General features: G+C 36.2%; 1 protein-coding gene across 1 annotated transcript in view; it reads left to right on the top strand.

Moving 5' to 3' along the window:
- The first annotated feature begins 55 nt into the window (after positions 1-55).
- LOC113062238 (Schwann cell myelin protein-like) overlaps positions 56-24,184 on the top strand; it is a 45,649-nt gene continuing 21,520 nt past the window's right edge. The window contains exons 1-8 of the mRNA XM_026231951.1: positions 56-633; positions 968-1,336; positions 1,459-1,785; positions 1,866-2,129; positions 3,145-3,408; positions 6,455-6,544; positions 17,587-17,760; positions 17,890-18,177. Of these exons, the coding sequence (XP_026087736.1) occupies positions 588-633; positions 968-1,336; positions 1,459-1,785; positions 1,866-2,129; positions 3,145-3,408; positions 6,455-6,544; positions 17,587-17,760; positions 17,890-18,177 (1,822 nt within the window). The 5' untranslated portion in view covers positions 56-587. The remainder of the gene's footprint in view (positions 634-967; positions 1,337-1,458; positions 1,786-1,865; positions 2,130-3,144; positions 3,409-6,454; positions 6,545-17,586; positions 17,761-17,889; positions 18,178-24,184) is intronic.

Raw genomic sequence — 24,184 nt, 5'->3', positions numbered from 1 at the left:
AAATAGCATTTCACCCCCCCTTTAATCTGTTTAGTTTAATAAATCATTTTACTCATTTATAAACTTGTAATAAAATATTAAGATGGAATATATGTGTATTTAATGTATGTATGTGTGAAATACTTTATAGTTATTAATCTAATCACTTTTGTGCTGTTTTATAGACTCTCTGATAACAAATAAATATTTCATTTTCTTCACTGTCTTCTAAAATTTACTGAACATTGAGGTTTTTAAATGAATATGTCCTGTATGAAACACACATACTGCTTGTTTTACTATAATTCTGTCCATTTAAATCAGTCCACATGTGAATCAAGAGTTGAATAAATTAAATTAAATAAAATACATTAAAATAAGTGATTGTTGAAGCACGTGCGTGTTTAAAGGTTCAGCATGTGTGTTGATACTGACACAGGAAATTCAGTCAGTATATGAAGTTACAGACTGTTCACACGACACACTTTCACACGGTTTCAAATCAGCAGCAGCTCAGGACTTGACATCAATAAATACAAATCATTTTATGCATGTAAATACTAACGTGTACAAGAGTGTTTCAGACAGGATTGTCTGTTACTGAAGAGATGGACATGGCAGAGAAAATAATTATTTTCTGTTTTCTGTTAGAAGGTAGGATTTTCCTTCCTTTCTTCACACGTAGTGTTCAGTATGACTGAGAATGAACATCAACTAGTTTAACAAGTGCTGAACTACATTCAGTCTGCTGCATTAAATTAAACTTTTCATTTATTTTCTAGCTAAATCAGTTAAATACTCACTAACTTGGTTTTCTAAATATTCATCATATTTATAATATTACATTTATAATATATTTAAATACATTCATAGTTACAAATATGCTTGATGTAGATTTCACTGTTGCTGTTGCTCTGCTCGTTCTCCCTTTAAAATGATACTGTTTACACCCTTAAAAATAATGCTTTTCATCACGTGTGTGTTGTAGGTGTTTGCTGTGGAGATTTCAACATCTATCTGCCAGAGAAGATTAAAGCTCTCAGTGGATCTTGTGTGATCATAAAGTGCAGATTTGAGATTAAAGAAGAATTTGACAAAGACCTCACCGAGAGAGCTACAGGAGTGTGGTTCAAAGATGGGACTGAAGCGAACAAAAATGTAGTGTTTAACTCAAGGACATCAAGCAGAAACTTCTTAATTAGAGGAAATATAACTGGAAAATTAAAAGATAAGGACTGCACCACTGTATTTTATGACCTCAGATCAAATCACAAAGGTCAGTATTTCTTCAGGATTGAGGGTGAAGGTAAACTGAAAGAGACCTATAGACAAGCCAATGTTTCAATAAATGTGATTGGTGAGTAAATTCATGATTGGAAATATTACTTATAAATACTTGTATAACGATGAAATTAAAACATGAGTTTTATTAGACTAGACATCAATAAAATATTAGAAATGAATCTGTGTGTATTTCAGAGTCTCCTCCCAAACCCAGAGTGCAGCTGTATGTGGAGCAGAAGGAGGTGCAGGGCCAGGAGGAGGTGTTGGAGGTGTTGGAGGGGAGCTCTGTGAGTCTGCGCTGCTCTGCTGAGACTCTCTGCTCCTCTCCTCCACCAACTCTCACATGGAGCTCCACTCCCAGAATCCCCCTCAGTGAGAGCAGCAGACTACAGGAGCTCATCTCTGATCTGAACTTCACTGCTACTCACCGTGAGCACGGAGTCACTTTCACCTGCACTATAACCTACCAGCTACAGGACAAGTACAAAACAGAACAGGACAGCATCGCACTACATGTTCAGTGTAAGTCATGCTTTTTAGTTTTGACTTGTGAATTATAATATTTAGATTTTTATTGTGAGGCCCTATTTTTTTCTCTTCAGATTCACCCAAAAACACAGCAGTGTCTGTGCTTCCCTCCAGCTCTGTGTTGGAGGGCAGTTCAGTGACTCTGATCTGCAGCAGTGATGCAAATCCAGCAGTGAACTACACCTGGTCCAGAGAGAGTGAAGGACAGTTGAAGCAGCTGCAGACTGGAGACACTCTTACCTTCAATAGGACCGACCCGACACACAGAGGCTGGTACCACTGTACAGCTCAGAACCAACACGGCAGCCAAAACTCATCAGTGATGCTGGACATTCAGTGTGAGTAATACATAACAGCAGATTTACCTCCTCACATTCATTAGCACCTAAAAGTGAATTATATAAAATTAAAGGTTATTACACTGTTATTGTGTAATAGTGCAAGAATAGCAACTATAAAAATGTTTATATTGAATAAATTAAAGCCTAAATAATATTTTAAAAGACACTTTATTTTAATTTCAGTGTTATTTAACCCCCATATACTGTTTTGATTTTTGAGCTCTCTGAAATATCAGTTAACCTATTTTATTTTCATTTCATTTTTCTTAAAACGTAGTGTTTTTTTTCCCCTCATTTAGGGTCATGAACATGCATGCAATTTTATTTAAAGGCGGAACATCACAGATTGTTGTAGAAGTAAATAAATGTTATACAACTTAATTTATAAAACCTTATAGAAGTTTATGAAAGAATAAAATATAACAATACATATACAGTACAATTTTATATTTTATATCACAAATAACTGTATATTTAACATAACATGTTTACCTCCAAATCTTCAAGCAAATCAAAGCCAATCATCTGAACAAGTTTTGTACCAAATTTTAGGTTGATATCTAAAAAAAAAAAAAAAAAAAAAAAATAATAATAATAATAATTAGCTTTGGGTGAAAAACCAAACTTTTCCACTAGATAATATACAGGGACTCTTTGATTGATTTCTATATGGTTTGAGTGATCTGAACCATATATTTCTAAATATTCATGAAGTACTATTCAGGATCTATCCATCACTTTAGGACTAAAGATATATTAAATACAGTTGCCCCAAAACATATTTGAACACTTTTGGATACTTCAGCCACACATAATTTCTAAATATATTATTGCATTAGATAAAACATCAAGCAAAATGGCATCTTCTTTGATTTCAGTTTGATTTTGTAACCTAATGCAATGGCATTAAATGAAGCTTGCATCCAAATACCAATGTAACTGCCTGAAATTTTACCTGTCCCTTATTCCTCAGTTATTTCTTCCTTTATTTACATTTTCTTTTTCTTCTCAGATGCCCCAAAAATCATGTCAGCTTTAGCGATTCCCTCCAGCTCTGTGTTGGAGGGCAGTTCAGTGACTCTGATCTGCAGCAGTGATGCAAATCCAGCAGTGAACTACACCTGGTCCAGAGAGAGTGAAGGACAGTTGAAGCAGCTGCAGACTGGAGACACTCTTACCTTCAATAGGTCCGACCCGACACACAGAGGCTGGTACCACTGTACAGCTCAGAACCAACATGGACACCACAACTCATCAGTGATGCTGGACATTCAGTGTGAGTAATACATAACAGCAGATTTACCTCCTCACGTTCATTAGCACCTAAAAGTGAATTATATTAAATTAAAGGTTATTACACTGTTATTGTGTAATAGTGCAAGAGTAGTTACTATAAAAATGTTTATGTTGATAGTAACACTTTAGAATTCTGTTTCTTACTGCATAACTAATAAGGAATTATTGAAGAACTATCAGGTGATTTTTCATTAACATGTAACTCACTACTGATAACTACTAAGGAAGACATGTTAATTAATCAGTATGTAATATAATTTTACGATTGTGTTAAGTAACAGTTAGCTAACTAATAACTAATATATTCTGGCATACCTCCTGAAGAACTACTATTAATTATCTACTAGATAAGGTTCAAGAAAAATAACAATGAAATAACTATGAAAAGTAATACACAAATAACCACTATAATAATCAGGCTATGGCCCACAAATCAAATACTTGAGTAAAAGTACAGACACCCCAATAAAATATTACTCCAGTAAAATATAAGTAAGCCTGCTCATTTTCAAAGCTACTTGAGTAAAAGGGCAAGTACAAAGTACTACTACAGTAGCAACTTTTGCGGGGTTTCCACCGAAATTACCCGGAACATTTGTACCAGGAACATTTTCCCCCCAGACCTGTTGCTTTCTGTGTTTCCACCGCGGTGTAAAGTACCGGGAAGATTAGGCAAATAGACTGGTGACGTAGGTCTCGCGTTTCTCAATACAAAGTACGCTGATTTTGGACATGCATCCTCGGTAGTTCAGACTTTGTGCATTCGACTTGGGAGTGTGATGTCTGCGACGACGCGAATCCGGTAAATCTGCAAACAGCAGTATACTTGATAACTTCAGTCAGTTGATCATGGCTACTGCAATTTTCCTCTCTGTATATTTACAATAAAATGAAATAGGTTATCAAATACCACTGCCTCCTTTCGTTTTCATTTAAACATAATAACAGCTGCGGAAACGTACTTAGTTCAGGGATATGTGTATATATACAGCAATTACAATAAAAACGAAATATTATTTAAATTTGCCTTTTTTATTTTAATTTTATAGAAAAATTTATAGATAAACAGATAAATATAGATAACTTGAATACAGACCAAAGGTAACCTGTTAGATTTACCCCTAAACAAATTATATTTTATGTTTAACCACTAAAGAGACATCAGAGCCAGCGGCACACATCTGAAGGTCTAGCCGAGGTGAGGCTGCTCTCGGCAGATACATAAGCACTGAGCTCTCGCTGATCGCGTGGAGCTCACCGTCTTTGGGATCGGTGAAACACATTTTAAAAATAGGCGCTGTCTTTATAAACAAACCACAGATTTGAGTTTTAAACAACTACATTCTCACCTGGAATACTTTTAAAATTGCATTTCATGTCACAATAACCGTAATATTTTATAAATGATCCGAATAAATGTTGGTTGAACCCAACCAATGCTGCGTGAACTCAACCAATCAACAAGTCCCACCCCCGAAAGTCCCGGAACTTTGAAAAAATACTACCTCTTTCTGAGGGGCATTTTTTTTACCGGGAACTTTATTTAGTTCTTGGTTCCTGGGGTGGAAACACACCAAGTACCAGGCCAAAGTCCATAGTTCCTGGGTAAAATTCATGCGGTGGAAACGTAGCATTTGTTAAAGTCCACTTATTAGCCTATAATGGGAATTAAATATGCATTTTGTTTGCTTCTAAATGTTTAAGTTTGATTATAAAATGTTTCTTAAATTAGTTTAAATGTCGGCAGAATGCATGTGAAAATTTAATAAAATATGAATTATCTGATAATTCTTTATTAATTACTAAATGGTTCAGTATAATTTCACTGTAGAATAAGTCTGCTGTTTCAGGTTCGAAAAAAGTCCTGCAGAATTATTTGATAATTATTTATTAATTACTAATGGGTTCCCTATGTTTTCACTTTAGAATACTGTTTCAGGTTCTAAGTAATTATTGAGGAAATATCTAATAATTCTTTATTGATTACTAATGGGTTCCCAATATTTTCACTTCAGAATAGGCCTAATGTTTCAGGTTTGAAATAAGTCCTGCAGAATTATTTGATAATTCTTTATTAATTACCAATTGGTTACCTGTATTTTCACTTTTCCTCATGCTTTGCCTTACATAAAGAAATTGAATTACTGGTAATGCGGTATATGCTGAGGCACACATACAGTACTATATATAAATTATAAAAACTAAGGTAATTATCGTGTGATTTCTTACAAAACACACTCACAAAACAATTCACTACACAGGCAAAACCTCTGTAAAAAATATAGCATTTTTATACAACTACAACTACTAAATATTTATATGAAAAGGTCACAATTCAATGAAATTGTGTATAGCTGTTCATTAGTAGTTAATACATAGTAATTAACATATCTTCCTTAGTAGTTAACAGTATTGAGTTAACTGTTAATGAAAAATTACCTTCTAGTTCTTCACTAATTCCTTATTAGTTATGTAGTAAGTAAGAAACAGTATTCTAAAGTGTTAACATGTTGATTAAATGAAAGCCTAAATAATAATTAAAAAGCCTCTAGATTGTTCAGTTAACCAGTTAAACTTCCCACATCACTTTTATTTCAGTGTCATTTAACCCCCACATCTGTTTTGAAATTTGAGTTTCTTAAATATCAGTTAACCTATTTTGTTTTTATTATTTTTTTCTCAAAATGTATTGTTTTTTCCCCCTTCATTTAGGGTCATGAGCATGCATGCAAAGTTTCAACACACTGATAAGTTTTGATGTACAATTTCACACTTTTGGATACTTCATCCACACATAATGTCTAAATATATTAGTGCATTAGATAAAACATCAAGCAAAATGGCATCTAACTTGATTTCAGTTTGGTTTTGTAACCTGATGCAATGGCATTAAATGAAGCTTGCATCCAAATACCAATGTAACTGTCTGAAATTTTACCTATCCCTTATTCCTCAGTTATTTCTTCCTTTATTTAACTTTTCGCTTTATCCTTTTTTATCTTCTCTCTTTATCTTTTTCTTCTCAGATGCCCCAAAAAACATGTCAGCTTTAGCGATTCCCTCCAGCTGTGTGTTGGAGGGCAGTTCAGTGACTCTGATCTGCAGCAGTGATGCAAATCCAGCAGTGAACTACACCTGGTCCAGAGAGAGTGAAGGACAGTTGAAGCAGCTGCAGACTGGAGACACTCTTACCTTCAATAGGACCGACCCGACACACAGAGGCTGGTACCACTGTACAGCTCAGAACCAACACGGCAGCCACAACTCATCAGTGATGCTGGACATTCAGTGTGAGTAATAAAGGAATAGAGGAAATCTTTCAACCAAGTGACTGTAAGAAATGTAAACTGCATGAAAAGTTACCAGGAAACATTTCCATGTGTGCTGCTCAGACCGTTCTCAATCTGTCTCTCTATTAGATTTTCCTCAGATCTCAGTTTCTTCCAGCTGTAGCAGAACTGATGTAACTGTGTGTTTCTGTGAGGCTGATGGGAATCCCTCTCCTGAACTGGAGTGGCATCTGTCTGGACGTCCTGTCACTAACTCTTCAAACACGTTCATCAGTGAAGAGCGATTGAGCAGCACAGTCCTGAGGAGCTCCATCACTCTCCATCAGTCTCTCACAAACACATCTACTCTGCAGTGTCTCAGCAGAAACACTCGAGGAACTGCGAGTTATCTGTTTCATCTGCCTTCATCTGTTGAACGTGAGTTTCAGTTCTGTGATTCATCCAATAGAAGAACATCTATCAATAATATATAAATGACAAACATGTAAATTGTGCATTCACCAGCAAAATACTAAACATTGGTTTGATTCAGAAAATACTGCATTCCAATGTACAGTATGAAGGCACTAAGGCATGCCAATGTTAGTTAATGTTAACTTCACTTACTGTCTCCAGAAATGCCTTAATCCGATAAATTTTTAAAAGTTATATAGATCTGTCGTGTTTCCTTGCCTTTGACATGCCACAATCCTGTGATCAATTCTGTGACAGGTGGTTTAAAAATGATGTTATTAGTATTGTAGTCATTATATATTTGCCAAAGCTCTCACTATCTTGTTGTAGATCATTACACCATTATGCTACCTCAGAAGTCTGTCTGAAATCAGTTTTGTGAGGTACCTTTGTGTACTTTTGTACCCGATAAGACAGAGAGGAGTCAGATGCAACCACTGACATAAGTGGCAATGCTAATGCTAATCTCTTTCTTTTTAAATTCTCATTCCCCTGCCATCATACAGTAGTTATTTTGTTTTTAAAAGATTAAGATAATCTGGCAATTGCATAATTGAATCAGCTAATCATCAGTGGTTTTCTAAATACTCACTTATTCTTCTTTAGGTTTGAATCATTTCTCTTTGCTGATTGGAGTTGTTGTTGTGGCTCTGGTGGTCATGTTGTTAAGCGCCATTACATGCATCTGTGTACGGTAGGTGCACAACACACATGAGCTATTGAGAATGATGTATAATAGAAGAGCACATTTCTAAATGTATAGCATTTGTCAAGCGAAAACATTACAATCACAAATAAGGTTTAATCTCAGCTTAATAGATAAGAACATACATTTGTATAATTTAACATTCTTATTGTGTCCTTTAAAAATGTATAAGTGTTATTTCATTATTAATAAACTTATAAACTAAGTAGCATTTATTTTAAGAAAGATAATTCAAGATCAATTTTCAAGCACACTTACAAATAAAAGCATGCTAGGATTTAAAATATAGATACATTTTTCAAACTGAACACAATGTTTTTGACACATGTGGTTGTCATGTGTTACTGTGATGAACAACACAGTGTTTATTCTTCAACTGTACATTTGTGTGAACTTGTGGGAAATCAACTTCTCACACTACACACCAGTATAAGCACCTTGACACCTTTTGGTTAAAAGCTGTTGCAAAGAATAGAGAAGTTAGATCTGAGAAACCCTTAAGCATAAATAGTTTGTAGATGCCTTTTTTGATTACTTGTATCTAATGCAATGATGTTTATACATGTGACTTAAAAGTCAATCCTGTCTAATTTATTAATTTAGCCAACTGTGAAGCTTTTGTAGAATTTTAATTAATTTGTTTATTTCTTTAGAAAAGGGAATGGGAAACTTTCACAGACTACACAAGAAGGCACCAAGAGAAGTGATCAAAGTACCAGTGAAGTAAGTTACAACAGAAACACAAAAACAACACAACAACAATACTAATACTATACTATTACACAAATGGCTGAACATTTTAGAGACACTCTAGAGCTTTCCAGCACTGATTCAACCCTGTCAATCATTAGGTCGCCCCACATGAGAATCAAGACGACCCTGTTTATGTCATGATGTCATCTGCTGAAGCCGTAGCAAATCAAGACTCTGTCATTTATTCCCCCATTGTCTTCACAAAATCAGAATCACAAGAGTTTGGTAGCCTCGCTTTGCTTGACTACGCTGTGATGCAGGATTGTTCTGAAGGGCTGTTAAAGACTGAGAGCTCAATAGGAGAGTTTTCAAGAGCCAGAGAAGCACAGGTGATTGTGAGTGCGAATGTGCGAACTAAAGAAGCAGAGGAAGAGCTGTTTGAAGACTCCTCTCAGCTTTACGCAAAGGTTAAACGCTGTAACCCATAGAAAACTGGAGAGTTTGCCATTCCTCTATTTTCCTAAAAATATATATATATTTCAGATACTGTATATGTAAACAAGATAAAAAATTAACATTTACCTTCAGTATTGCTGACTCATTATACAACTTTACAGGTGAAATGTGTTGGTTAAAACAGACAAGCAAACTCATGAGTTAAAAACAGTGGAGAATGCAAGGATAAAAGGGGGACTGTAAAACTTGCATTTCTTACATTTAACCTTACATCTTACATTTTTAGTATTTAATCTTTTGTTGTATATTATATCAATATTCCCCAAATTTCCATTCTTTAGTGTTTTCGGGGAATATTAAATCCACATGAGATTATTTAAAATCCCTTGGATTTGCAATGGAAATTGGAATGTGATATGTTGTAGTTTATACATAATACTGATTTCAGATCAACACATATTCTGGAGCAGAAGCACTTCTGAATTAATGAATATCAAAATCATGCTTTTGAGTCTAAACTGAAGTTCCAACAATAGAATCTACGAATTCTCCATAGCAAACTGTGTGTTGTTTTATTTTCTTACAGTTTTATTTGTTTGTAACTAATGACTACATCAATAAGAAAACGTATTCAACATATTTTATCTGAATTTGTATTAGAAGAGGTGCATTTAAGTCATTTTATTTTAATAATTAAGAGTTATGTATATATATAAAAATAAAAAAAAACTTTCAAATAAACTGTGATTAACAATGCTGTTTAATCTTTAACTGTACATTTATGTGAACTGGAGGGGACCCATATTCACATTCACACCAGTATAAGCAACTTGACACTATTTGGTTAAAAGCTGTTACAAAAAATAGCGAAGTTAATTCTGAGAAACTCTTAAGCATAAATAGTGTGTAGATGCCACTTTAGATTATTTGTATGTGATAATATCCATATATGCATACAGCATTTGGAGATATTCCAGTGTTTCATGCATTTCAGAATTTATCTTTATCAGCTGTATGGCCTACTTAGAAGGCAAGTCATTTTAGCAATTAAAACACAGAAATAAGACAATATACTTTTAGAGCACACACACACAGGCAACAACAAACACCCCTTTTATTTCTTCTCTACATTTATCCTCCCATCGTAAGAAAAAACTAATGTTTTGATGACAAAGTTTGGGAGGAACACATTCAATTAATTGACCAATTTGACATTCGGACAACATGCCAAATATGCATACTATTTGCTCAATTAGATTACATGTGTTAAAACAGATAATGTCCTGGCAGAAAATATTATCTTTGCCAGATTTCTTTCAACCCTAACACAGAAAACCATGCAATGTGCAATTCAAAATAGAAACTGAAAAAAATAAATACATAAATAAAATAAAATAAAATAAAAGTGCTGGAGGAGCCAGGGCTGACGGCGTGTGATGGGGCACACCTGACGTAAATAGATCCTCATCACTGCCGCAGTTTAAAATCCTCTCCTCGGGAGTCCGGTTTCTTCCCCGTGCATCCACACTGGTGTCCTCATGGGTCTAGGAAGGGTGTGTTGAGGGACTCCCACACCACCCTAGACGTGAGCTGCCAGACCCGCGGCCAAGACGAGAATCACACCTGTTTACATGGCCATCAGGCCAGAATGCCAGGCCGTCTATCTCCGTCCAGCACCGCTGCCAGCGAGAAGGATGCAGCCACTAGCAGAAGCCGCCGCCCCTCGCACCCCGAACCTGCAGAGGGGAGTGCGTGCAGCCGTCGGACTCCGCCCCTTACCTGGACCCCTCCAACTGGGCAGTTAGCTGGGTCAAGCTGATGGTCTCTGCACCATGAGGAGAAGAGTTTCCACCTCAGGGCGTACAGTTTCACATCTTCATGGACTACATTACCCATATGCCCGTACCTCGGACTAATCACCACCAGGTGTTCTTCATTCTACGCCCTATATAAGCTGAAGACAAACACTAACTCAGTGCGAAGTCTTGTTTAGCCACTCTAGCATTTTTGAGCATTTATCCTTGCCTGATTATCTGTGTTTTAGCTTGGACTGTTGTGATTCTGCAGATCCTCTGCTGCCTGCCCTACTGACCCTCTGCTTTGTCTCTGACCTGCCGATTGTCTGCTGCTTGCCCTGATTCAAGCCTGGTTAACGATCTCTGATTGTCTTTAATATCCCTGACGCTGTTGTCTGACCTCTGCCTGGTACTTCTAACTTTTCTAAATAAACATTGCACATGGATCCGAATGTCTCTGACTCCTCGTTACAGTGTTGGTGTCTGTGAGGTATTAATGTTTTTGAAAGACACTAAAGCCCCATTCATACCAAGAAGGATAACTATAAATATAAAAATATTATTGTTTGACCAGTGAATAATTGTATTTTTATTCTAAGCACACGTGCACCTGCTGCTTTAAGTTCTTGAGTTTGTTATAGCGGGATTCATTCTGATTGGGTACCAATGTTTTTATCGTTAATCGGCTGGGGAAAATCAGTCCGAAAGTGATTTATTTGAAAGTGAGTTATTCTGTAAGACTGCAAACATTTTTTTTTTAAAATTGTGTATATATATCTTTATTGTTCATGTCCTTGTGGTGAACAGGCCTTAATGCTTACTAAAGTTGGATTTAGCTGTTTAAATGTATGTTTTTGTTAAGAATCGACATTTACATTTACAACAACGAACTATTACAGCTTGAATTCTTATATAAAGTCCTCTATTTATTTATTTTTTAAGATTCTGAGTCTCTCCATTAAATCCCACTGACACATGTTAGCAAGGGATGATTGCCTATCCTAGATGCTTCAAACATCTGAACCTTAATGCTTGTTTTCAGCTACAATTCAGTTGATCAGGTCTGTGATGAACGTTGCTCTGCAGTCACATTGGATATAGAGATATTGTGCTTCGTGATTGGATGAGTGATGCAGCTGGAGATGACAGAGATGGTTTCCAGACAATCAATCACATTTCCATGTTAGAGATGCACTGCAGTCACACACAAGCTGAAGCTGGAAGAGTTGCTAGTTAATGCAAAGGCTCAATCATATATATATATATATATATATATATATATATATATATATATATATATATATATATATATATATATATCAATGTGAATGCAGCAATGCCAGCTGGATGAAATTATTAGGAGAACAGCACAGCCTTGTGGTGATACATAATTTAACAACACCTCATTCATTTCAGGCTCTATTTGGCCAGTCACAGAAACAGTTTAAACTTGGGTAAAATATAATTTCTAGCTAGAAAGGTAGAACAATTATTTATTTGAAAGCTTTATTATGTTTTGAGCTTATGCATTTATGAATAAATAATTTGAATAAATTAAAAATAATTTAAATAAATAAGACACAAGTGATAGAACACAATCTCATTTGTGTAACTGGACCACAAAAACAGTCAAAAGTAGCACAGGTATATTTGTAGCAATAGCCAACGACACATTGTATGGATATAATTATTGATATTTCTTTCATGCCAAAAAAATCATGTTCCAAGAAGATATTTAGTAAATTTCCCACTATTAATATATAAGAATTATTTTAAAAGTATAATTTTTGATGAGAAATATGCATTGCTAAGAGCTTTATTTGGATAACTTTACTGACAGTTTTAAGATTTTTGTTGTTGTTGTTTTTTTTTCGCTTCAGCTTTTCAAATATCAAATGTTTTTCTATTATCAAATGTTGTTCTATTCTAACAAATCCGGTTGTGTTCCAGTGTCATTGACGTGGTCTCTCCTCAAAAATCCAAATGACCCTTATGTAATTTATCCTGGTGTTTTCAGACTTGTAGACTTTGGTCAAGATTAACTGCAGTCAATGTGACTATTAGAATAATTTCATAAACTAAAATTACATGTGAACACAATAACATTTCTCCTCTGACCAGACGAAACCAGCAGTTCAATTCCAGGCTGAAGCAAAGTCGTCTGTTTCTTGTGGTCTTGTCCCGGTGGTCGTCTGAGACAAGGTCTTTACATGGGATCTTTATCTGGGACTCTAGTTGTCCTGGTCTCCGCTGTCTTTCAGGGATGTAGAGGTCCTTTCTAGGTGCCGATCCACCATCTGGATGGCAATATCTATGTGAAAGATTCTCTATGTGCTGAGAATTAACTGACTTCTGTGATGTATGGCGGCTAGCAAATGGTCAGTTTAGCCAGTCTGTCTGCTTCCTGACCTGGGCCCCAGCTATTCAAGTACAAACTCTAAGACTGTGCCATATTTCTAGAGAGAAGAGTGGCACCACTCCAGGTGAGACGAAGATCATCGCTTATCAACAGGTCAAGTCTGCCCCAAAAGCTTGTCCAATTGTCTATGAAACCTGTGATATTCTGCAGGCATCACTTAGACATACAGACATCCAGATTGAAGTGGCATCTGTATGGACGTCCTGTCACTAACTCTTCAAACACGTTCATCAGTGAAGAGCGATTGAGCAGCACAGTCTTGAGGAGCTTCATCACTCTTCATCAGTCTCTCACAAACACATCCACTCTGCAGTGTCTCTGCAGAAACACTCGAGGAACTGCGAGTAAGCTGTTTCAGCTGCCTTCATCTGTTGAACATGAGTTTCAGTTCTGTGATTCATCCAGTAGAAGATAAATCTGTCAATAAGAATATATAACTAAGTAAACTGTAAATAATAGCTTAATTACTGTCATTGTGATCAATGTTAATGCTGATCCCCCACTTTTTAGATCATTCTCATGTCCCATTCACTATGGTTATGTGTTTGTGTGTTTGTTTTTTAAGATTGCTACAGCTCTCTAACACTTGCTTAATAGTTTCCCAAACAGTCATTTATTCTTTAAGTTTGAATCTTTTCTCTGTGGTCATTGGAGTTGCTGTTGTGGTTTTGGTGGTCATGTTGTTGTGCACCATTACATTTGCACGGTAAGTGCACGACAAATCGAACATGCTCCTTGTTGATAGGAAACGCATGACAAATGAAAAATAAATGTACAAATTCATGAGTGCAGTAATTGCTGTAGTGACTCTTGAGCTGCAAAACACAAAAAGTGTATATGTATGTTATGTTGGGTAAATATGGTCAGTATGGAGTGTACTGATTGTAATGAGAGCTGGAGGTGAGTGATGTTAATTCTGTTATAGGATGCATCATGCTGTGTTCTACAATTTAATCATAGTTAGAAGCTAAATTATTGGAGTCTGTTCCTATCACCCACTGTGATTTTCCCCAAAATCTGCAGACTGGCTCTGACCATATGTAAAATATATAAAAAGGTATTTGAAACTGGTTGTCAAGCATTAGTTAATATGAAGATCATATGAACTGTTTTTGTTTTCAGGCTCAGAATGAGGCAGTAGACACATATGCTTCTCTTCAGCTCTCTGCTCCAGTATCTGAATATGAGACTTTGAACATTAAGAGAGGTGACACACAATAAACAACAAATACAAATACAATACAACAAATATCCGATCTCCTCCTCTGTCTTCCTCTGTCAGCTGTAGATATCATCTTTTTCTACATTCTAGACTCAGCTAAAACATTTTATTTTTACTGTGTATTTTAAATAATGTGGCTGTATGTGACCTTATGTGTTTGTATTGTGTATGTGGGTGTGCATATGTTTTGTTTAGCTCTATGTAAAGACTCTATATAAAATACAAATTCTTCTTCTTCAAATCAGTTTAAATAAGTCATTTAATACATTTAAAAACTTGTAATAAAATGTTACGATCTAATGAAAAAACAATATATGTGTGTGTGTGTGAAATACATTTTGGTTATTAATCTAATAACTTTTGTGCTGTTTTAAGGACTGATAACAAATACATATTATTATTTTTTTTTCATTGTCTTTTAAAATTCTCTGAACATCCAGGTTCAGTATGAGGTATATAACAAGTTCACATACTGCTTGTTTTACACCATTAAGATATAACAGATGATAATCATAAATGACTTTCAAAAGATGTAATTGTGTTCTTCGGTTCTTTACTTCATTTGGTTTGTTATTTCTTTACCTCTACAGTTATGCCACTTTTATATAATCACAGTGTATCTGTTTGTATCGTTAAAAAACAGTCATGTCTTTTTAGCAGAGTGTATAAAGCGGTAATTTAGCATTTTCTTATGTTTACCAACATATTCTTAACAATCGGTTTTTAACACACTTGGCAAAGTGAACAGTGTCCTCTTTATGCTCAGAGACTAGTGAAACTCCATGGTAAGGCAAAAAAACAATTGATTGATTTTATAGACCTTACAGCCGAATATGATCTTCCAAAATCTTTTTTTTTCTTTTTTTTTCTTTTTTGTAGATAAAAAACAACAACACAGGACAACAGTAGAATTATAAGTTTTTGTAAGTCTTTATCATCTTTTGAGGTTTATTATAGATCATACTGTGACTTCCGTTATTTTCTTCTTCATAAGAACCCCGAAGCTAAAACACTGGGGACATGAAGTTTAAACAGAAAGTTTTTTGACACTTTCTGGTAGACACAGCGCTAATGTGATGAACAACACTGTTAACACTGTTAGAATATTAGTTTGAGTCGGAGGAAACTCCACTTAAACCAGTATCCACTAAAATGACTGACCTAGGTTGCAAAATAAGCAAAAATAATTTATAGAATAGAGAAGTCAGTTTTAAGAAAAGGTCTTACATAATTTGTTTGCAGATGCCACTTGCTTTGTCTTGTTATATCTAATGTAATGACATTCAGACATTTTTAATTGTTAATACATCTTAAAGAGTTATAAATGTATATTCTAGTACGGTCTATTAATTTCTCTTCCTGTAAAACTCATATAAAGCTACACTTGAACATAAACACACACTTTTCAAAACTGAAAACAGGAAACTTCCACTGAATAGATGTGCTATGAGAAACAAAAACTGATGAAGTGAGCTGACTGACATGATTTATTTACAACACAACACAGAAAGCCTAGAGTTGTAAATAAGCACTTTTTACACACAAAAACAAGCTCACAAACTACTGAAAAATTTATACTAGAGCTTCCTATCACTGACTCAATTCTGTCCATTTAAATCAGTCCACAGGAGAATCAAGAGTTGAAGAAATTAAATTAAATTAAATATATTAAAATAAGTGATTGTTGAAGCACGTGTGTGTTTAAAGGTTCAGCATGTGTGTTGATACTGACACAGGAAATTCAGTCAGTATATGAAGTTACAGACTGTTCACACGACACACTTTCACATGGTTTCAAATCAGCAGCAGCTCAGGACTTGAGATCAATAAATACAAATCATTTTATGCATGTAAATACTAACGTGTACAAGAGTGTTTCAGACAGGATTGTCTGTTACTGAAGAGATGGACACGGCAGAGAAAATAATTATTTTCTGTTTTCTGTTAGAAGGTAGGATTTTCCTTCCTTTCTTCACACCTAGTGTTCAGTATGACTGAGAATGTACATCAACTAGTTTAACAAGTGCTAAACTACATTCAGTCTGCTGCATTAAACTAAATGAGAACTTTTCATTTTTAATTTTCATCTCGTTCTCCCTTTAAAATGATACTGTATACCCACTTAAAAATAAACACGTGTGTGTTGTAGGTGTTTGCTGTAGAGATTTCAACATCTATCTGCCAGAGAAGATTAAAGCTCTCAGTGGATCTTGTGTGATCATAAAGTGCAGATGTGAGATTAAAGAACAATTTGACAAAGACCTCACCGAGAGAGCTACAGGAATGTGGTACAAAGATAGGACTTATCTAAACACAAACGTAGTGTTTAACTCAAGCACATCAAGCTGAAACTTCTTCATTAGAGGAAATATAACTGGGAAATTAAAATTCTATGACCTCAGATCAAATCACAGAGGTCAGTATTTCTTCAGGATTGAGGGTGAAGGTGGACTGAAACATACCTATAAACAAGCCAGTGTTTCAATAGATGTGATTGGTGAGTACATTTTTGACTGGAAATATTATTTATAAACACTTGTAGAACGATTCAATGGAAACGTGAGTTTTATGAGACTAGAAATTTCTTTTGAATCAAATATAAGAACTGAATTTGTGTGTATTTCAGAGTCTCCTCCCAAACCCAGAGTGCAGCTGTATGTGGAGCAGAAGGAGGTGCAGGGTCAGGAGGAGGTGTTGGAGGTGTTGGAGGGGAGCTCTGTGAGTCTGCACTGCTCTGCTGAGACTCTCTGCTCCTCTCCTCCACCAACTCTCACATGGAGCTCCACTCCCAGAATCCTCCTCAGTGAGAGCAGCAGACTACAGGAGCTCATCTCTGATCTGAACTTCACTGCTACTCACCGTGAGCACGGAGTCACTTTCACCTGCACTATAACCTACCAGCTACAGGACAAGAACAAAACAGAACAGGACAGCATCACTCTACATGTTCAGTGTAAGTCATGCTTTTTAGTTGTGACTTGTGAATTGTGTTATTTAGAATTTTATTGTGAGGCCCTATTTTTTTCTCTTCAGATTCACCCAAAAACACAACAGTGTCTGTGCTTCCCTCCAGCTCTGTGTTGGAGGGCAGTTCAGTGACTCTGATCTGCAGCAGTGATGCAAATCCAGCAGTGAACTACACCTGGTCCAGAGAGAGTGAAGGACAGTTGAAGCAGCTGCAGACTGGAGACACTCTTACCTTCAATAGGACCGACCCGACACACAGAGGCTGGTACCACTGTACAGCTCAGAACCAACACGGCAGCCAAAACTCATCAGTGATGCTGGACATTCAGTGTGAGTAATAAAGGAGTAGAGGAAATCTTTCAACCAAGTGACTGTAAGTAATGGAAACTGCAAGAAAAGTTGCCAATAAACATTTCCAGGTGTGCTGCTCAGACCATTCTCGATCTTTCTCTCTATTAGATTTTCCTCAGATCTCAGTTTCTTCCAGCTGTAGCAGAACTGGTGTAACTGTGTGTTTCTGTGACACTGATGGAAATCCCTCTCCTGAACTGGAGTGGCTTCTGTCAGGACGTCCTGTCACTAACTCTTCAAACACGTTCATCAGTGAAGAGCGATTGAGCAGCACAGTCTTGAGGAGCTCCATCACTCTCCATCAGTCTCTCACAAACACATCTACTCTGCAGTGTCTCTGCAGAAACACTCGAGGAACTGCGAGTTATCTGTTTCATCTGCCTTCATCTGTTGAACATGAGTTTCAGTTCTGTGATTCATCCAACAGAAGAACCTCTATCAATAATATATAAATGACAAACATGTAAATTGTGCATACACCAGCAAAATAGCAAACATTTGTTTCATCTTAAAAATACTGCATTCCAATGTATGAAGGCACTAAGGCATGCCAATGCTAGTCAATGTTAACTTCAATTACTGTCTCCTGAAATGCCTTAATAAAATACATTTTTAAAGTTTCATAGATATATTGTGTTTCCCTTCCTTTGACATCCCATAATCCTGTGTTCAATTATGTGACAGGTGGCTAAAAATGGCCTCGATGCCTTTTTTTTTTTTTTTTTTTTTTTTGATGACGCGTCACGAATGCGGCGGAGAGACACTGGTGGCTGGTGTTGCCAGATTGGGTGTTTTTCCGCTACATATTAATACCCGTTTATGGTGTGTTTTAGCCGGTTTTTCACCTGGAAGGCTCTATAGAAATCTGGCACCCTATTGAACGAAGTTAACCTGAGAGAGCGTGCCATTCACAGACACCAGAATGAACGAGTTGACAGTAATGTTCATCAGGCATTAATACAGCACGTTCAGTTCACGTTCGCCCAAAATATGAACGAGTTCATGAACTATCCTTCAATGAACGCGTTCAGGCACAACACTGCTTTCTGATACATCCATCAAACAGAACAGTCAGTGAAGACGAAGAAGAGAATGACGTGTGTTCCCGGTGCTTGTTTATAGTCACGCCAGTAGTGACGTCAGAGGCTGTCGCCCGGCCAACAAGTTGGTGTTTTTTCAATGTATGCTTCAGACGCGGGTCACGACGAGGTGTTCCCCATAGCGCCCCCTAGAGGACGCAGTTTAAAGTTCCCTTGAAAGGGAACTAGAGACTTTACCATTCCTTTATTAGTTTTTTTTTCCTAAAAAAAAAAATATATTTCAGATACTGTATATCATAATATTTAGCCTCATTATTGGTGACTCAACAAACAACTTTACAGGTGAAATGGATAAAAGGGGTACAGTAAAAACTTGCAGATCTTACATTTTTTTACTAATTTGGTGTGCCTTTAGTATTTAATCTTTTGTTGTGTATTATATCAATATTCACCAAATTTCCATTCTTTGGTGTTTTTGGGGAATGTTTAATCCAAATGGTATTATTTGAAATCCCTTGGATTTGCTATGGAAATTGGAATGTGATATGTTGTAGTTTATACATAATACTGATTTCAGATTAACACATATTCTGGATTAGAAGCACTTCTGAATGAATGAATATCAAAATCAGTCTAAGATTTTCATTTGGTGCTTTTGAGTCTAAACTGAAGTTCCAACCAAAGAATCTACGAATTCTCCATAGCAAACTGTGTGTTGTTTTATTTCCTTACAGTTTTGTTTGTTTATTTGTTTTTAATTATTTAATTATTCAATTCTTTTATTTAATCATATTAATTTACTACATTTAATCATAACCTAATGAGTTTTTAGGAATGATCCATCCAGCAACATGACCATATTAATAAGAAAACAGATTCAACATATTTTATCTTTAAATGTATATTTTTTGTATATTGTCTTAGAAGAGGTGTATTTAGGTAATTGTATTTGAATAATTAAGAGTTATGGATAAAAATTTACATCATGTAACATACATTTATTGGCATTTATTTTTTACACATATATTTGCCAAACTGAAAACAAAAAGTATTTGACGTGGTTGTCATGTGTTACTGTGATGAACAATGCTGTGTTTACGCTTCTACTGTTCATTTATGTGAACTTGAGGGTAACCATCTTCACATTCACACCACTATAAGCAACTTGACACTATTTGGTTAAAATGTGTTGCAAAAAAAATATAGGGAAGTTAGATCTGAGAAACTCTTAAGCGTAACTAGTTTGTAGATGCCACTTTTGATTATTTGAATGTGATAATATCCATATATTTGACAGTATATAGTATATGTGGCTTAAAAGCAGCATTTGGATGTATTCAACATTCCAAATATGCATACTATCTACTCAGTCTGATTGAATGTACAGTAAGTGAAAATCTGTGGAAAAAATACAGAAATCATATAAGAGAGTTGTTTGCTTCCTAATGTAGTTGGCTAATAAACCTTGCATTGTATATTACAAATATCGTTGAGCATTTTTCATCTCCTAAACACATAAATACAATTTGTCACTAGATATTGATTGATGGACACAATGAGCACTCTGACCAATGAGAGGATAATTTTACTCGCATGTGACTTACTTACATTTTGGCATGCCTTAAAATGTTTACTCTTAAAAGTGAACCAAACAAAGTGTAAAATGCATAAAGTTTGTTTTTGGAACAACGCAAACAATCTACAGGTCAAACACATGAAACATGTAGTCTACTTAAATTCCATACAACAAGAATAAGCATGAAGTTGTTTTTAGTTTTTACACAAAAAGATGAGATGGCCACAATGTTTGGAAATGTGGCTGTGTGACAGCCTATTTAGTTGCATTTTGTTTGCTGATTCTGGATGGGGATTTGGGGCACAATATTTATTTACAAGAATCCATGTTCTTTATTTTCAGGAACATATTTGTGTGTTTGTTTGTTTGTTTTTTTCTTGTATGTTTGTGTGTATTTCTTTGTGTTTGCACATTGGTTTAAGGGTGTGGGGTGGTTAAGTGCTGTGTAAGAGGTGTTTAAAGCTTCGTGGAAGATGTGATCGTCTCTGCAGTTTGGGAGGGTGGGGTGTGATGTGTTTTTTTATTTTTATTTTTTGTGTATGTTTGTGTGTATTTCTTTGTGTTTGTCCACTGGTTTAAAGGGATACTCCATCCCCAAAATGTGAATTGTGTCATTAATCACTTAACCCCCATTTCATTCCAAACCTGTAAAAGCTTTGTTCATCTTCTAAAGCTGCTTCATGGAAGATGTGAAGATCTCAGCACTTTGTGAGGGTAGGGTGTGATACGGTTTCTTTTCAGCTGATTGAAGACTAGATGTGACAAACAGTTAGCTCAGTAGATGAAATCCAGCCATTTCAATGGGAGTCCACACAATCAAGGATTAAATGTGGGTGCGAAAGTTTTCCCTGAAGATTTCACAATGACTTTAAGTTGGTCAGGCAGATTTGCTGCAGTGACCAACAGAAAGCTTCTTGTTTTGAAAGTGACTTCTTCGTCAGCTGTGCTTCATATTGTTACATTACTGACAATAAACAATGGCCCTTTTTACCAATGACCTTTTGATAACTTGACTGCAATGGACAATGTGCCAGATTCCGAAACAAATGTTCCAAAAAAGCCAGGTATGAAAACGCCTTAAAATGCTTGACTCTGATTGGCTGACAGAAATTCTTAGGTGTTCTGAAGCATTGGTGGAGCAGTTATGAGTTTGTAGTTCTTTTCATCATTCTTCACAACACGATGTGTTCATTTCCACCTACGTCCCCAGAAGATTGTTTCATGAACCTATGGTGTTTTGGGAAGCAGCAGTGTCTGGTGGTTTCTATTAGTGTTTAGCTAAAGTAGGTTGGGTTTAATACATAAAAAACAAATCATCAGTTACACTGTGAATTAAGATGGCCACGTCGAAATAAAAAAGATTATGAGATTAAAATGAAAAACAGTTTAAATTAATGATTTATTTCACATAAATACAGCGATCTGATCATTAAAGAGCTTGAAAAACATTATTTTAAGACACATAATTTGTGTTTCACTATAAAACTGATTTTATAGGTCTATCAAAAGCACAAATCTTATTGCTGTTGTGTGGCTGGCGCACTACAAATAACGAATGCAATGGAAGATATTAAATATTCTTCCAAGCGTATACCGTCATCGCGAGTATGACTTCTGCTAATAATCCCACATATATTTGTAGTGTATTAAAAAAAGTGTTAAATAAGAGAGCTACAACTCCCCCCAAAGGAAAGTTGATTGGGTGTGTGAGCTGTATTTTGTTGTATAATGGCCTTTTTTTGCATAAATATATTTTGAGTTCATAAAACTATTTTAAAAAGTAAACTCTTGATCTTTAAATCTGAAAATTTTGCTAGAAAATATAATAAAATTAAACATTAATCAACAAAAAATAAGGAAAAAGAGAACTTGTGGTACAGTATGTAGTCCTTTTGTTTGTTTTTGTCTGTGTGGTTTAATTTGCGGTTAGACATATTTCCTAATCTTTATGGTCCATAAATGAGCATTGGTAATCTTGGTAATCTTCGTAAAAAAGTTTCAATGTTAATGCCCTTTTATTCTAATTATGACTCATATTTTTTCTTACTTCATGATGTTATTGAGGGGAATAAGCACATTTTGTAAGATCTGGTTTAAAGACAAGCTGCAATATTGTGAGGATCTAAAAAAAAAAAAAAAAAGAAATTCTGCCAGTGTGGTGTGAAGTTGTGGGAACAGGTGAGTACTGTTTGATGCTCTTTTCAGTTAATAGAAACATTTGTTTGTTTTAGCATCAGAGTCAAATCCTGCTGGAAAGTTGTGACCTTTGATCTGAGAAAGCTGTGGTTTGTCTGTAGTGATGGATCTATCAGACGATGTACCACCATGAGTTCCAGAGGACTTGATTCGATGTCAGTTTGAAATGAGATTTTTAGGTTTATATAAAGTTGTTTCATTTTCTGAAAGTTTAAATGAACTTGGGCAATGACTTACTTAATAATCAACATTTCTTAACTAATTGCTGTTAAGATTTTGCCTAACATCCTGCCAATAAAAATGTTTGATTGACTCTCCATGCTAAAAACACTGGATCCAGTTTGCCAGATCCCATCAGATGATTTAGGTTTAAACTTTATATTACTCTGATAAATGTTGTTGCATTAAATGAAAAATTAAATGAAAAAAAAAAAAAAAATATATATATATATATATATATATATATATATATATATATATATATATATATATATATATTAGTGCTGTCAAAATTAGCACGTTAACGCATTCGATTAATTTGAAATATTTAACGCGTTAAAAAAAAATAACGCAATTAACGCGGTTGCAGTTTTTTTTTTTTTCGGTTGTGGCCTATGTGTGTTCAACGCGCAAAGAACATCTCGGTTACGTATGTAACCTTGGTTCCCTATCTGTCGGTCACTACGAGTTATGTCGACCGACAAATGGGGTCTCACTTGGGAGGCCAATCATCTCTGATTTTAAGAGAAAACGCCAATGAAATTGGCAAGTGGATTAACACACCTGAGCCACTCCCCGTGCCAGCGGGTATAAATAGGGCGACAGGTGCATCCACTCATTAGATTTTTGCTTCGGAGCCGAGTAGTGGATGAAGAAACCTCTACAAAGCCATCATCTTTGTTTTGTTTTAAAACTGTTCCTGGTCGGTGTGACGGCGAGTCGGCGATTCCCCTGGGCGCTTCGGCTAAAAGAGACAGTTCTAAAAGAGCAAATCACGGACGATTCGCGTCTTTTTCAAGATGCCGTTTCGTCCGTGTCCTTCTGGATGCGGTCGTTTCCTGTCTTCGGTTGACGGTCACGAGCGTTGTCTGCAGTGTCTGGGCGTCCAACACGCTGAGGCTGCGCTCGTGGATGATTCATGCGTCCATTGTGGGCGTATGAACATGGCAGCGCTGCGATCGCGTCTCTCACTCCTAAAGGGGAGTGCAGCAGACCCCTCTGTCGCCACCCGTCCCGGTCTCTCTGGCTCGAGCAGAGGGCCGCCGGCTGGCGCTCTGGGAGATCTGAGGATCACAGTGAGAGCTTCTCCGCCGGGCCACGCCCCACGGACCTCTCACTCCTCACGCAGCGACTGTCCCGTGCAGCTGCCGATTGATTCTGCTGGGCCGTCTCACAGCGGTCCCAGCGTGTCTTTCGGTGCGCCGCCCGAAGACCAGATGTCGATTGCTGCATCGGGGGATGGGTTTTCGACCTCTGAGGATGAAGGTTCGGCGGGGCTGCCCCCCTCGGGTGTTGTCACTGCTGCCGAATCGGACTTGGAGTTGTCGGCCATGCTTGCCCGGGCAGCCGTGAGTATCGGACTGGAGGTGAC

Source organism: Carassius auratus, chromosome 4 (genome assembly GCF_003368295.1).
Source record: "Carassius auratus strain Wakin chromosome 4, ASM336829v1, whole genome shotgun sequence".
NCBI lineage: Eukaryota > Metazoa > Chordata > Actinopteri > Cypriniformes > Cyprinidae > Carassius > Carassius auratus.
This window is presented reverse-complemented; position numbering and strand designations above follow the sequence as displayed.